At 33.2% G+C, this 12,421-nt stretch overlaps 1 protein-coding gene across 4 annotated transcripts; it reads left to right on the forward strand.

Annotated features, from left to right (window-relative positions):
- The first annotated feature begins 4,010 nt into the window (after nt 1–4,010).
- LOC131026655 (beta carbonic anhydrase 5, chloroplastic-like) lies at nt 4,011–7,510 on the forward strand. Of its 4 annotated transcripts, XM_057956573.1 has the most exons (11): nt 4,175–4,304; nt 4,443–4,543; nt 4,679–4,746; nt 5,303–5,355; nt 5,475–5,636; nt 5,715–5,763; nt 5,843–5,956; nt 6,037–6,090; nt 6,558–6,640; nt 6,727–6,832; nt 7,010–7,510. In XM_057956573.1, the coding sequence occupies exons 4-11, from the start codon at nt 5,342–5,344 to the stop codon at nt 7,208–7,210; spliced, it is 783 nt and encodes a 260-aa protein (XP_057812556.1). In that variant the 5' UTR covers nt 4,175–4,304; nt 4,443–4,543; nt 4,679–4,746; nt 5,303–5,341; the 3' UTR covers nt 7,211–7,510. The 4 variants fall into 4 exon arrangements, with proteins under 4 accessions (XP_057812555.1, XP_057812556.1, XP_057812553.1 ...); XM_057956572.1 differs by lacking the exon at nt 5,303–5,355 and having other exon boundaries at nt 4,011–4,304; nt 5,478–5,636; XM_057956570.1 differs by lacking the exon at nt 5,303–5,355 and having other exon boundaries at nt 4,257–4,306.
- The last annotated feature ends 4,911 nt before the right edge of the window (nt 7,511–12,421 follow it).

The raw sequence follows: 12,421 nt of genomic DNA on the forward strand, positions 1-12,421 counted from the left end.
AACCTTATAAATTTAAGGTGCAAAGTAAGTGAAGATCATTTGTTTAATTTGTTTAAGGTAATAAAATTATTTAGTGTTTAAGGTAATAAGTTGGACACACGAATTAAGGAGGGTTAGTGACTCTAATTATATTTAGTTTTGAACTAGGTCATTACTAATAGGACAAACAAAAATAGAAAGTAGGTTATTATCAATGAGCCAGAAGAGTATAACTAAAAATATGACACATCCATTTTTAGTAGTAGGGTCCACACAACTCCACTCGCATTTAAAGTGGGACCCTTACTCCACTACCAACTTTACTCACATTTTATTAAAACTCGTGCCGAAAGTAAAGTGACATATCTTTGGTGGACTGAGGGAGTAGCATTTTTCGGATTTTTTTGTGATTTTTTTTTTTTTTATTTTTGTGAATTAAGTCTCGCAATTATACTAGTGACTATCAATTCAATTTGAATTTGTGACGTGTTCGAAAATAATAATTTTATATCAACAAGTATTGTTAATTAATCACATAATCCAACATCAATGCGCGCATGGATTTGTCTAATCACGCATATGCATGAATTTATCCAAAAAAAAAAAATTTAATCGTGGAAGTAATAGAAAAATTAAATGTTATTGTGCTTAAATATATGAATTAAACTCCATTCCGTTTTGATTTTGCACATAAATTAAAATTTTTGCCTACAACTACTTTCAATTAATTATTCTATTTTTCACATGATTGTTATGTTGCCCCAAATTAATATTATAATGTGGATGTTAGAAATGTCTACACAATTTAAGTGGTTAATGTACTAATTAATGACATATATAGTTAGATGTATATATACGTCACTTTAATTAGACACAGTGACATTAGTTTGTTATTTCAATAGTTTGTCACGATTGCATTACTTTATCATAAAGTGTATCGTATAAAAAACCATATCCCATCTCACTTGACCTAATTCTTTTCGCACGATTACTAAGTAGAGTAAAATTATAATGTAAAATATGTGGGCATATATCTATTGTAGTGAAAATTTATTACTCAAATAGGAAATAGGTCAAGCCGAATGAGAGACAATCCGAAAAAACAAAAAACTAGGTCAAGTGAAGTAGGGCGGAGAGAGTAATAATTAAAATTTATCTATTTAATGATAGATTTTTATATTTATTTATGAACTTGAATTAAAATTGAATGAAAGTGCTTATTTAAGCTCAATTTTTCCAAAATATAATTGGGGAACGTATTCAAAATAAATTACTACTCCCTTCGTCCCACAAAGCATGACACAGTTTCTTTTTTGGTCTGTCCCACGAAGCATGACACATTTCTAAAAATAACAAAAAAATTATTCTTTATTCACATTTTCACTTTTCCACCTACCACACTTAACACACAAAATATCAATTTCTTAATTTTCGTGCCGAAAAGAAGTGTGTCATGTTTTATGGGACGAAGAGAGTATATCACTGTATGTGTTTGTCAAACTTTGTACCCTACACGTCAGGGAGCTACCAAAAAGTAATTGTCCAAAATAAATTACGTGTCTGGCAAATTTTGTACCATACATGAAAGGGAGCTATCTATTACACTTACACCTAAAAAATTTTGTGAATTTAGCCGCCAAATTTATACTACTATATTCCCTTTATTCATAAAGATACATCTCCGTCTATGAAATAATTTTCTAGTATTTTTTTATACGATGTTCCAAAAAGAAATTATATTTATTTTTAAAATATACCTCACTTTTTATAATATTACGTTTTACTCTTACTCTTTATCTTGTCATCACTCAATATAATCAATAATTTTTTCTTCACTTTTAATACACTTAACAACATAATCTTAAAATCCATTTCATTCTGTTCTAGAAATTTTTTTATGGATAGAATGAGCATAATATATACTCCATCTGTCTCATAAAAATATGAATATTTGTGAGTGGCACGGATTTTAAGAAATATTAGATAAAAATGCATTGTGAGTGGAAAATGGGTCTCACTTTATGAAAAGTAAAGATGAAAAATAAATAAATTGTGGTGGGTAGTGTACCAAAATAAAAATGTTCATGTTTTTGTGAGACAGACGGAGTATTTATTTCTAAGATACCAACCTCGCATTCAATCTATATAATAACCTCGCATTCAATCTCTATAATTCAACATCAATACTTATTTTTTTACATGTTAAGATCATTTATCTATGGAAAATATACATGCCAATTATTTTATTAAAATCTATACCGAATTTAATATTATATACTTTTTTCATGAATGAAATAAAACTATTCCTACTTGACAAAATTGGTTCCTGTGATTGAGGTTTGTTCCGTACAACTGCCACACCCCACCCCACCCCACCCCACCCCCACCCCCACCCCAAGAGAGAGAGAGAGAGAGAGTAGGGTGCACATAGATGTGGCAGACGATAATTTATGGCTGGATTTGTAAGTCGTACCCAAAAATGTCCCCACTATTTTAAAATATCTCCATTAGGTAATGCTTTTCCGTACGGACACTCAGAGCCTTATTTCCCATTGGTTGTGCCCTCTATTTCCATATTATAATTAATATCCCTAATTTTGTAAATTAATGAGTAAGATTAAGAGTAATCGTGTGAATATACGATAACAAATTTTTTAAGGACGAAACGAAAATGAAATTGTGAAAATAAATTCGTGAACGGAGGAAGTACGAGTGACACTCCACTCTTATCCATAACTATTTTTTGATTTATGTTAGAAACCCCACTCATTTTTGGAATAAGCTTTTCGTCGTTAAATGGATAAAATGTCAAACGACCCAATTTCTTTATAAGAATATTGTTTGTTTTTCGATTGAAATTTTACATCATTAACTAATTAAATTGATTTGAAAATTTTCAAACAGTCGTGTTAATATTAAATTGAGCCCGAAGCAAACTCATTAGAAAAATCGGATAAAACTAAAGTTCAATAATTATCAAATAGATTTTTAAGTTGGTTTGCAAAATTAAAATTTAACCAAAATTTAGTAATTTACGGACTATTATCTAAATTAGTACTATTTGTTAAGAATTTAATTTGGGGACAATAAAAATAAAATAATAAATATATTATTACTATTCTTATATTAAATAAAAGATTTTATAATGGCTAAGATGAAGGCCATATAGAATCACCCATAAACAAACGAGTCTCCAAAAGCTAAATGTGCAAGAACTATTTTTTTATTGGACTATAATGTTTTAAGGCCCAAAAAAGGCTTAGTGGGTAGGTCATCAAGTGCTAGGCCCAACAAAAGAAATAAAGTGATCCACTAAAGGGTGATTTCATGTATAGAGCTCCATTGTTACCTAAAAAAAATTGAAAAGCTACATTTTCTAGCCCATTATTTAATACTACCATATGCTTTTAACTTCTTAGTTACTTTATGGCTTAATTTAAAGAAAATACAAATATAGTATGAACTTTACTTTATTACTCCATTCGTCTCACTTAACTTGATCTGCTTTTTCTTTTGGATTGTCTATTCAATTTGGCCTGTTGTTTTAATAAGTGATTTTCACTATAATAAATATAAGCACACACACATTTACACTATAATCTTACTTTCTCAAATAATCGTGCCGAAAAGAACTAGGTCAAGTGAGATGGGACTGAGAGAGTAATATATATATATATATATATACATACATAAAATAATAATGATTTTCATTTTTTCCGTGGTGATTTGAATCTCAACTTATTGATTGGAAGAAAAATATCTTATCAATTGAGCTGTATTTTATTGCGTAATTTATTAGTATCGTAATTATGGCTTATTAGTCTAATGTTATTATTAGTGGCATGTGTGTAAATTTGCTTTCTAGATTCATTACAACAAAGATACAAGATTAATGAGTTTTAAAGTTGCTTTTAGAATTTATTCTTACAATCACTCACCCTAATAAATAACAAGTCCTTTCATTTCTCATTTGAATTAACAAAAAGTTAACAAATTTAATTGCTTTTTCATTCATCCCTCCTCGTTAATTAAATTTCTATTTTCATTTTAATTCCTAACGAATTTTGGTTTCGGTGGGCCAACTACCTCCCAAAATAGTAGGAAAAATCTAAGACGCATTTTATCGAACACCTTTGCCGCAGTAATAGTAATTCCCAATTACCATGAACACAAAATCACCATGGGCTAATGCTCAAGGAAAGCGGCCTTTCCATGCCGCGATGGGTCGTTTTAGTGCTTCTGTCTTCTTCCACACCGCTCGATTAATTTGATGAATCTATGTGTCTCGACAACACATAGTACTCTCCGCCTTTCTTGGAGAACAGGTGTCCTTTCTCTTCCACCTATAATTAGCTACTTTAATTTGTTTCCATTAGCAGTATATTTATACACATTGCGCTCCTTTTCACATTCTTCATCTTCTTCGCCGAGAATTAACAAAGAAATCCCTTCAAATTGAGCAGAGAGAGAGGGAGAGTGGGTGGGGGAGAGATCTGTAATGGCTCAGGCGCTTTTCCAATCACCTTCTATGGATCTCTCCAACAATTCATCTAAAGCATCTGATGTATTTGTTATTGCCGTTTCTTCTCCTCTTTTCTAAGATTTTTGCAGAGCATGTGTCCAATTATATGATCCAATTTATTGAAATTGATGTGCTGCTTATTTTTATTTATTTTTTTCAATTTTGTTTGGGTGGAAGATATTTGGTTCCCAGCTGAGATCTCTGGAAATTGAGCAGACCCAGTTGAGGTTTTTGGATTCTTCTAAGTAAGTGAGCCCAAAGTTCAAATCTTTATCTTCTGATTGTCATCTTGAGATAGTTGAATGCACCTTCCTTTTGCCTTTTGCTTTATGAAGATATTTGTTTGTTGCTTATGATCTCACGGTTGAGTTAAAAAAAAAAAGTTATTGAAGATAAGAGAAATGGATATGCTGAGAATATGCTGCACTTATTCATTAGTGCTTGATAAAAATGTGTATGGTGTTGACATGTTGTAGACTTTGACTGAGTAAGATTGCTTTATTCATAGAATGTGTGGCTATGTGATGTTAGAAATCGAGTTTGGGTAAATGATTGTTGTAGAGTTCAGAAAATTGGTTATTCGATGAACTGAAGTCCCTGCATCGTTGCATTGCACTTGCTTCGATTTATTCCTGAAATTAGAAATAATGTTACTGGTTCTTGGGATTGACTGTCGCACATAAAGCACAGATGCTCGTCGTGCAACAATGAGATAAAACAAAAAAAGTGAAGCAATTAGTTCTGAATCTCGGATTCTTGCACCTTAAGGTTCTAATTGTATTGTTTGATGATGGTTTATAGGACCTACTTACTTTATAAGATTAAAGATTAAAGCCTTCCATGCAACACTCGAGGTTGATCCAAAGAGATAAGCATGCTATATTTCTGATTTAAATTATGTGGGCCTCAATAGATTGGATGCTATACTAATGGAATCTCTTCCATGTTGTATGACTTCCATTATTGGATATAGAAGAAATCCCACTGTGCGATTGAAGGCCTTAATGGAGTCCCCGGGCCTAGCTCAGGATACCGTGGAGAACAAGCCGAAAGTCATGAGGGTGGGCAAAGAAGTGTCAGATCATTTCAAGGAGTTGAAACACAGATTCCTTAGTTTCAAAAAAGATAAATACTTGTAAGAATTATTTAACTTTTTTCTGTGTTGAATAACATTGCGAAATGGAAGTTCCATTTGTTTTTACATCATTTTCAGAAGCAACTTAGAACACTACAAAGGGCTGGCCGAGGCCCAGGCACCAAAGGTACTTCATTTTGGCATTTTCTATTTTTTTGAAAGTCTCAAACATTATTATAGCCGGAATCTGACGTATTGAAGGACAGTTCATGGTGATTGCTTGTGCTGATTCGCGAGTCTGTCCTTCGAGTATCCTTGGTTTCCAACCAGGAGAAGCATTTGTGGTTCGGAATGTGGCAAACTTGGTACCGCCACACGGGGTATGATAATTATACCTTTTTTGAGCTTATAGCACTTGAAATTAAGTGACGACTCTGAAGATTTCATGACTCTTATGCAGCATGGACCTACGGAAACAAATGCTGCCCTTGAATTTGCTGTTAATTCTCTTGAAGTAAGTTCATTATCTGCTTAAACTATGCCTTCTTCTTTGTAGATTTTATCTAGTTATTGAATAGGTATGGTGTTTTATATACAAATAGTCTCTAACGGTAAACCTTTTTCTGCCACCCACGTATGCTTAAAGGACACAAAATGTAAAGAACTACTATTCAGATATAATGTCAGAGAAAGTTAATAAGCCACACACTCATATGTGATTTATATCGTTAATGGTTCACATATGACCTTGATCAGATGAAAGATTTTTCTCTATTTTCCTGTTTCCTTATTAGTACGTAGATCATGTAGCTTGCCAGGGGGTTCCAGTATCAAATTTCCTATGCTTTTTTTTTTTCCCCCTAGTATTTTCTCGTTCCGTCATGTGAAACACCAGTAAAGATCAAGCAGTATATGCTTATGCTTCTGTCAATAAGACTGGAAAACATTGAACTATATGCATGTTTTTGTATATTTGTTCAGGTCGAAAATTTACTAGTCATTGGTCACAGCTGTTGTGGAGGAATCAAAGCACTAATGAGCTTGCAAGATGAAGTAATTTCGAGGTTCTGTTCATTGTCTTGCTTTAAGCAATACATGGCTTTTCCATCTGCATCTGTTTTATTCTGACAATTTCGATTATGCTGTGCAGTAGCTTCACCAAAAGCTGGGTGGTTCTTGGAAAGCCCGCGAGGTTGCAAACAGAGGCTGCTGCTTCAGACCTCAGCTTTGATCAGCAGTGCAGGCACTGTGAGAAGGTCCGTTGCTTGCTTATTAACTTTATTTAGTTCCCAAGTTGCATTTGCTTTCAGTGTGTTTTCTTGGAAGATGTTAACTTATAGTTTTGCAAATATCCGACTGTCATTCCCGTTTTAAGGAAGATTCGAGGCAGTTCTGGCTGATGACCATCTCCATCTTGTTACCTTTCTTTCCAGGAATCAATTAACCGGTCGTTGATGAACTTACTCACTTATCCATGGATTGAAGAACGGGTGATAAGGGGGAAGCTTTCAATCCATGGCGGCTACTATGACTTCACTGACTGTACGTTTGAGAAGTGGACCCTCGACTACAAGGGTAGTACCATGAAATCCGACAGCTCGTGCTCTATCAAAAACCGAGAATTCTGGGCCTAAGTTTGCTCTTATAGGTTATCTTTCGCAAGCTGTGTGTGGGGGGCTATATGTACAATTACGAATAATTAGAAGAACTCTCCAAATAAAACTCCTAAGTTAATGTATCACATGCCTTTGAGGAAGCTCCGATTGTGGGCAAGTTGGCGTTGAAGCGTTACTTAAAGTCGAGGTTTTAGTCGACCAAGGGCCCGTTAGTAACTCCCTATCTTTATATTGTTTGCTCTTGGCTTGTTGAACTCTAGTTACATTGTTTCTGGCATTTGAGACTACAGCCTAATTAATAGTTGTAACTATTGATCATGTTATGGTTTTGAAGTTTGGATCTTTTTTGTATGTATAGATGCTTTTCTTGTCTAACCCTTGCAGCTGGCTGAAATTTTTCAACAATGAATGCCTGCAAGAGAGCTGTAGCAGGAGGTCCCTCACTACCTTTGGCTGCCAAAGCTTCTAATTTCGGGTTTTCCCCAAATTGGCACCATCATTCCGGGTGATCCCGCTTCTGGTTTCTGCCTCTGTCGTCTCTAGCTGCAGGAATTTCTACCGCTAGAGCCGTCTGAGGAATCGGGGCGTGCTTCGAGCATTCGTGTTTGAGATATTGGTATGTGGTGAGGGTATGTTTCTTGTGTGATGCAAAGATGATTTATTGTATAGAAGTTTGTGGAAATAGGATCTACATACACGAATTTTCACATATTTCTGATCTCGCACATGAACTATAAATCCTACAATAAAATGGAGGAATTATCATTTTCATTTTCATTTTTTTTTCCTGGTTTTGCACACGACAAACATTTTCAACGCTGACAACCCAATTGCGAACCCACAACTCGAAGCCTTAATAGTGTGAACCTACATCCTAAACCCTAAATCAACCCAATTGCCGAACACACAAGTCCTGAATCGCAAGCTATGACCTTGAATCAACACACTAACTCTCTGAGTCGTTGCAATAAATAATGCCTTAAATGATAATCTAAAAAATTAGGACTTATTTTATGATAAGACGATTAATATTTCATTACTAGTCCAACTACGTCATTTAGGAAGATTTCTTTTTAACTATGGCAAAATTTAGATGTTTATTTGTTGGCTAGTAACTCGATTGTTCGGAGCCAATCCAAAGGAACTATTGAAAAGCTCTCGATGGTAATGTTCTAGTGGTACGTGGCACTAGAATTCAAATTACGGTAAAAAAAAAAAGATATTATAATGTTTATGGCAACAACTTGCAGCCATTTTCTAATCACTTACGGGAACCAAAAACCAACAATATGGATACTATTAGAAAACTATTATCAAGAGCATTCTCGATGGTACCTTCAAATCGCCCATCAAACTCCGGACAATTGAATTATTGGCCAACAAAATATGGACCCACATCCAAAATCCCTTAAATTTATTTTTATTATAATGTTTACTGAATATAATCTCAAAACAAATATTTTTGAACCTTCTTGTATGAAATTTGGAAATCCAGCCTTACATATAATTATGGGGTAAACTGAATCTGTCAAAGAAAAGAAAGAAGTTCAGATTTTTATTTTTCTCTATATATATACACTCTTTTTTAACTCTTAATCTATATAGTTCTTGATAATATATACTCTCAAATTATTTAGTAAAATTGTCTGAGTTTCTGCAATTTGTGTTAAGATTGCTTTGTCTTCTAGTATCTTGTCTCGTTTTAGCTCTGTTTTTTTTTTCTTTTTTTTTTCTTTCTTCTTTTTCAATTCACCGATAAGCTGTGTTGGAATAAATGGCTTTATTAGTCCATAATTACTTTGTAATTAATGGAATTAAATGGTATATTTGGAATCTACATTTTGAGTAGATTAATTTGGTATATTTACTTGTTCAAATCTATTAAGAATTGAATGAGTAATTAATGTCCAAAGATAGCCATTGAAGATGGAAATGTGGAGTGTCATCCCACATTGGAAAATTAAAGAAGTTGAAAGCTATTTATAAAGTGCTCTCCACCATAAAGGAACAATCAAGTGTGCTCCTCTATGGTGGACCTATGGTGCACCCAAGTGGGTTTTGACTTAGCCTTTTAAGGCTAAAGCTCAATTCCTACGAAGGCCGAGGCCGAGCACGTGCACGTCGCACTTGTCGCAATGGGCGCTTTGTAGGCGCACTTTGCACTTAGCTCGTTCGCGACATCGTCGCGAGGAGCTTTGAGGAGCCTTTAGTTTTGATAACTGAAACGGTGGCTCGTGTGACGTGGCAGGGTGGGCGGACGCTGACGTGGCACAGGCGGTTCCATGACATGGCGGATAAGGTCCGGGTGGCTCTGGGCGGCTGCTTGGGCCGAACCATTGCAATGGTTCGGTCAAGGCCTTCTCCCAACAGACGCACCCTTCCACCGCACCCCTCTACATACTATAAATAGGCCCTCCAGGATGTGGTTCATATCATTCCATTCACATCCTCTCCTATCATACTAGTTAGTGTTCATACTCAAGTCCCGAGTATCGAGCCGTTCGACCGGATAACGATCTCCTAGTGCTAAGGAATCGTCTATCGACCCTATACCGTTGTATCTTGGGGGCAATTACTATAGATCCGCAAGCACAAGAGCGGAAGTAATTTTGCCTTACGGAGAGAGATTTAATCTCGCCTCGGTTCTGCATTATTCTTTTATCGTCATCCTATTTTCTACACTACCCAAATAACAAGCTGAACATGAGATATATACTATGAATTTATGATCACTATTCGTTTTTTAGTATTTTGGCAAAACAAATTTTGCTACCCCTTTCTGTGAGGTTTTATTTTTTGTGAACTATATTTTTAGTGATAACTAGTATGTGCCCGCTCGTGCGATGCACGACCATCATCGAAATTGAACGATAATTTAAATAAATAAATAAAAATGTTAAACATAATATATATATATATATATATATATATATATATATAAGTAAATATAAACATAAATGGTCTCAATAAAAAATAAATTATTCACAATATAATCTCAATAAAAATATCAATCTGAAAACATTCGAATTTTCAATTATTGAAATAGCAATTAATTGATTTAATTGATAATGTGTATAAATTTATAAATAAATAAATTATGAAATATCAAAAGCAAGTATAGATGATAATGAGTATCATTATGGATCATATAATATTCTAAGATGTACAAAACTATTTATTTACATATAGTATAACTGTAGTTTAATATAGTTTTCGAATGCATATTTATGAGGTCATTTTGTTTATGCTCAAATTTTAAAATAAAGTTACAATGTATACATTTTTTTTTTCAATTGGAAAGTGAAAAAATAAAGGGTTTAACATGAGATATGTGTCGTTCATTTTCCAAAATAAAATGTATACAATTTCAGTAAATTTAAATAAATGTGCTACTAAAAAATTAAACTCTTCAATTTACTTTATTTTTTATTTTTAAAGAAAATCGATAATGGTTCTCTAATTACTGATTTTCCAATGAGTAATTTTGAAGCTTAAAAATTTGATTTTTAAGATATACTATATATTAGTTATTTATCTACAAATTTATATTAATATAAAGTTGACATTTAAAAAAATATTTTTAAGCTAAAGATTTCTAAAATGAACAAATATAAGTTTCATCATTGTAATTGCATTAAACTGATATAATAAAAATATAAATAGTAAAATATAAAAAATACTGATCTATAGTAAAAACATAAAAAATAAAATAAAAAAATATGGAAAAAGGAATGAAAGAACCGTGAATTTTAAAAAATGAGAAATGAGAGAGGAGATGATAGAGGAGAGAAGAGAGAGGAGAGAGAAAAAAATTATTTGGTGACTTTAAACTATAATAACTTATTGGTTTTAAATTTATTTTTTATAATTTTTACATCAAATTAAAGATATCGTCATTATCTTTAATTTAACATCCATATTGAATATTTTTTTATAAATTAAAGTTGATGAATTTAAAAGAAAATCAAATTGAATAAATATATTTGAATAGTGTTTTCTAAGTAATTAATATATTTTGTTGAATTAGTGTGAACGTGTGAAATGAGTTAGTGGTGTTAATAATTTTTTTTAACCTTCATATTAAAAGTATTATCAAAATTGCCATTCAAATCAATTTCAAATTGATTTGAAATCAATTTCTAATTGAAAACTGCTGTTTTAATATAGTATAGATGCGAGAACATTGCATCGAACGTATAAAGTTATGGTATTTGTCAGGAAATCAATTGCATAAAAAAAGGGGAATTTTTGCTTTTCTTGGAATTCAAAGCTAGGTGATGCACTGTAGATCTTTCCGATCGAAAGCTTGAAATTAATTATCACATTCTCAGTTAAATAAAGATTCTCATTTAAACCTCGATTAAGAGTTCTTATTTGAACCTCCTCTTATATTTATAGAGGCTTTAATTTTGAATCAACATCAAATTATCAATATTCATGTTATTATAACCACGATTGGAAATTCGTGTATTTAATTTGGAGCCCGAACTTTTAATTCGTGTACAAAATCAGAATTGAGTGAAAGTTCGTACAGTGTATTTCCAGCACTCAATCCTCAAACGTGTTGTGTACGAGAAGTTGAACAAACAATACATATATCCAAACTTCAATTTTCCTACCAAATTCACCCATTAATTAATCACTCAATTTAAAAAGCCTCACGATACAAAATCTTGAGCACATGTACAAAAATGGCAGCATACGCACTAGCATTTGTGCTGATCACGGTGGCAACGACGAGCGGCCGCGTGATCTTGGCGGAGGCGCGTGGTTTGCTAGAAACCAATTTGCTTGAGCTTCCTTCACCGGAGGAAGCAGAAGACGAGCTCGAAGCCGCATCGCCTACGGTGGAATTGCCTCCAATTCCTCCGGTTGATCATAACCACACCCCTGCATGATCAATAACAAATGAGAATATGCACTTTCATTATATTTGATGCCTATATTCGGAATGGTTTGTATAGGAGAAATAGTAGTTTACATCTTTTTTTTTTTATGGGTAATTGCGTCTAAATATACAAACTTTCACCAACTTCTTGAACTAAAAGTGTTGCCTTCAAATGCACAAACTTTCAATTGTTCTGATTTTTCACGCAGTTGTTAATTCTCGGTGGATCAATGCCATCATGTCTAGATGACATATATATCGTAGCCAACTACGTTGTTTAATTAATACATCGACCATTTAAGTCTTGTAGACATTTTAGGCGTTCACCTCGACGTTAATTT

This window comes from Salvia miltiorrhiza, chromosome 5, assembly GCF_028751815.1.
Source record: "Salvia miltiorrhiza cultivar Shanhuang (shh) chromosome 5, IMPLAD_Smil_shh, whole genome shotgun sequence".
NCBI classification, from domain to species: domain Eukaryota; kingdom Viridiplantae; phylum Streptophyta; class Magnoliopsida; order Lamiales; family Lamiaceae; genus Salvia; species Salvia miltiorrhiza.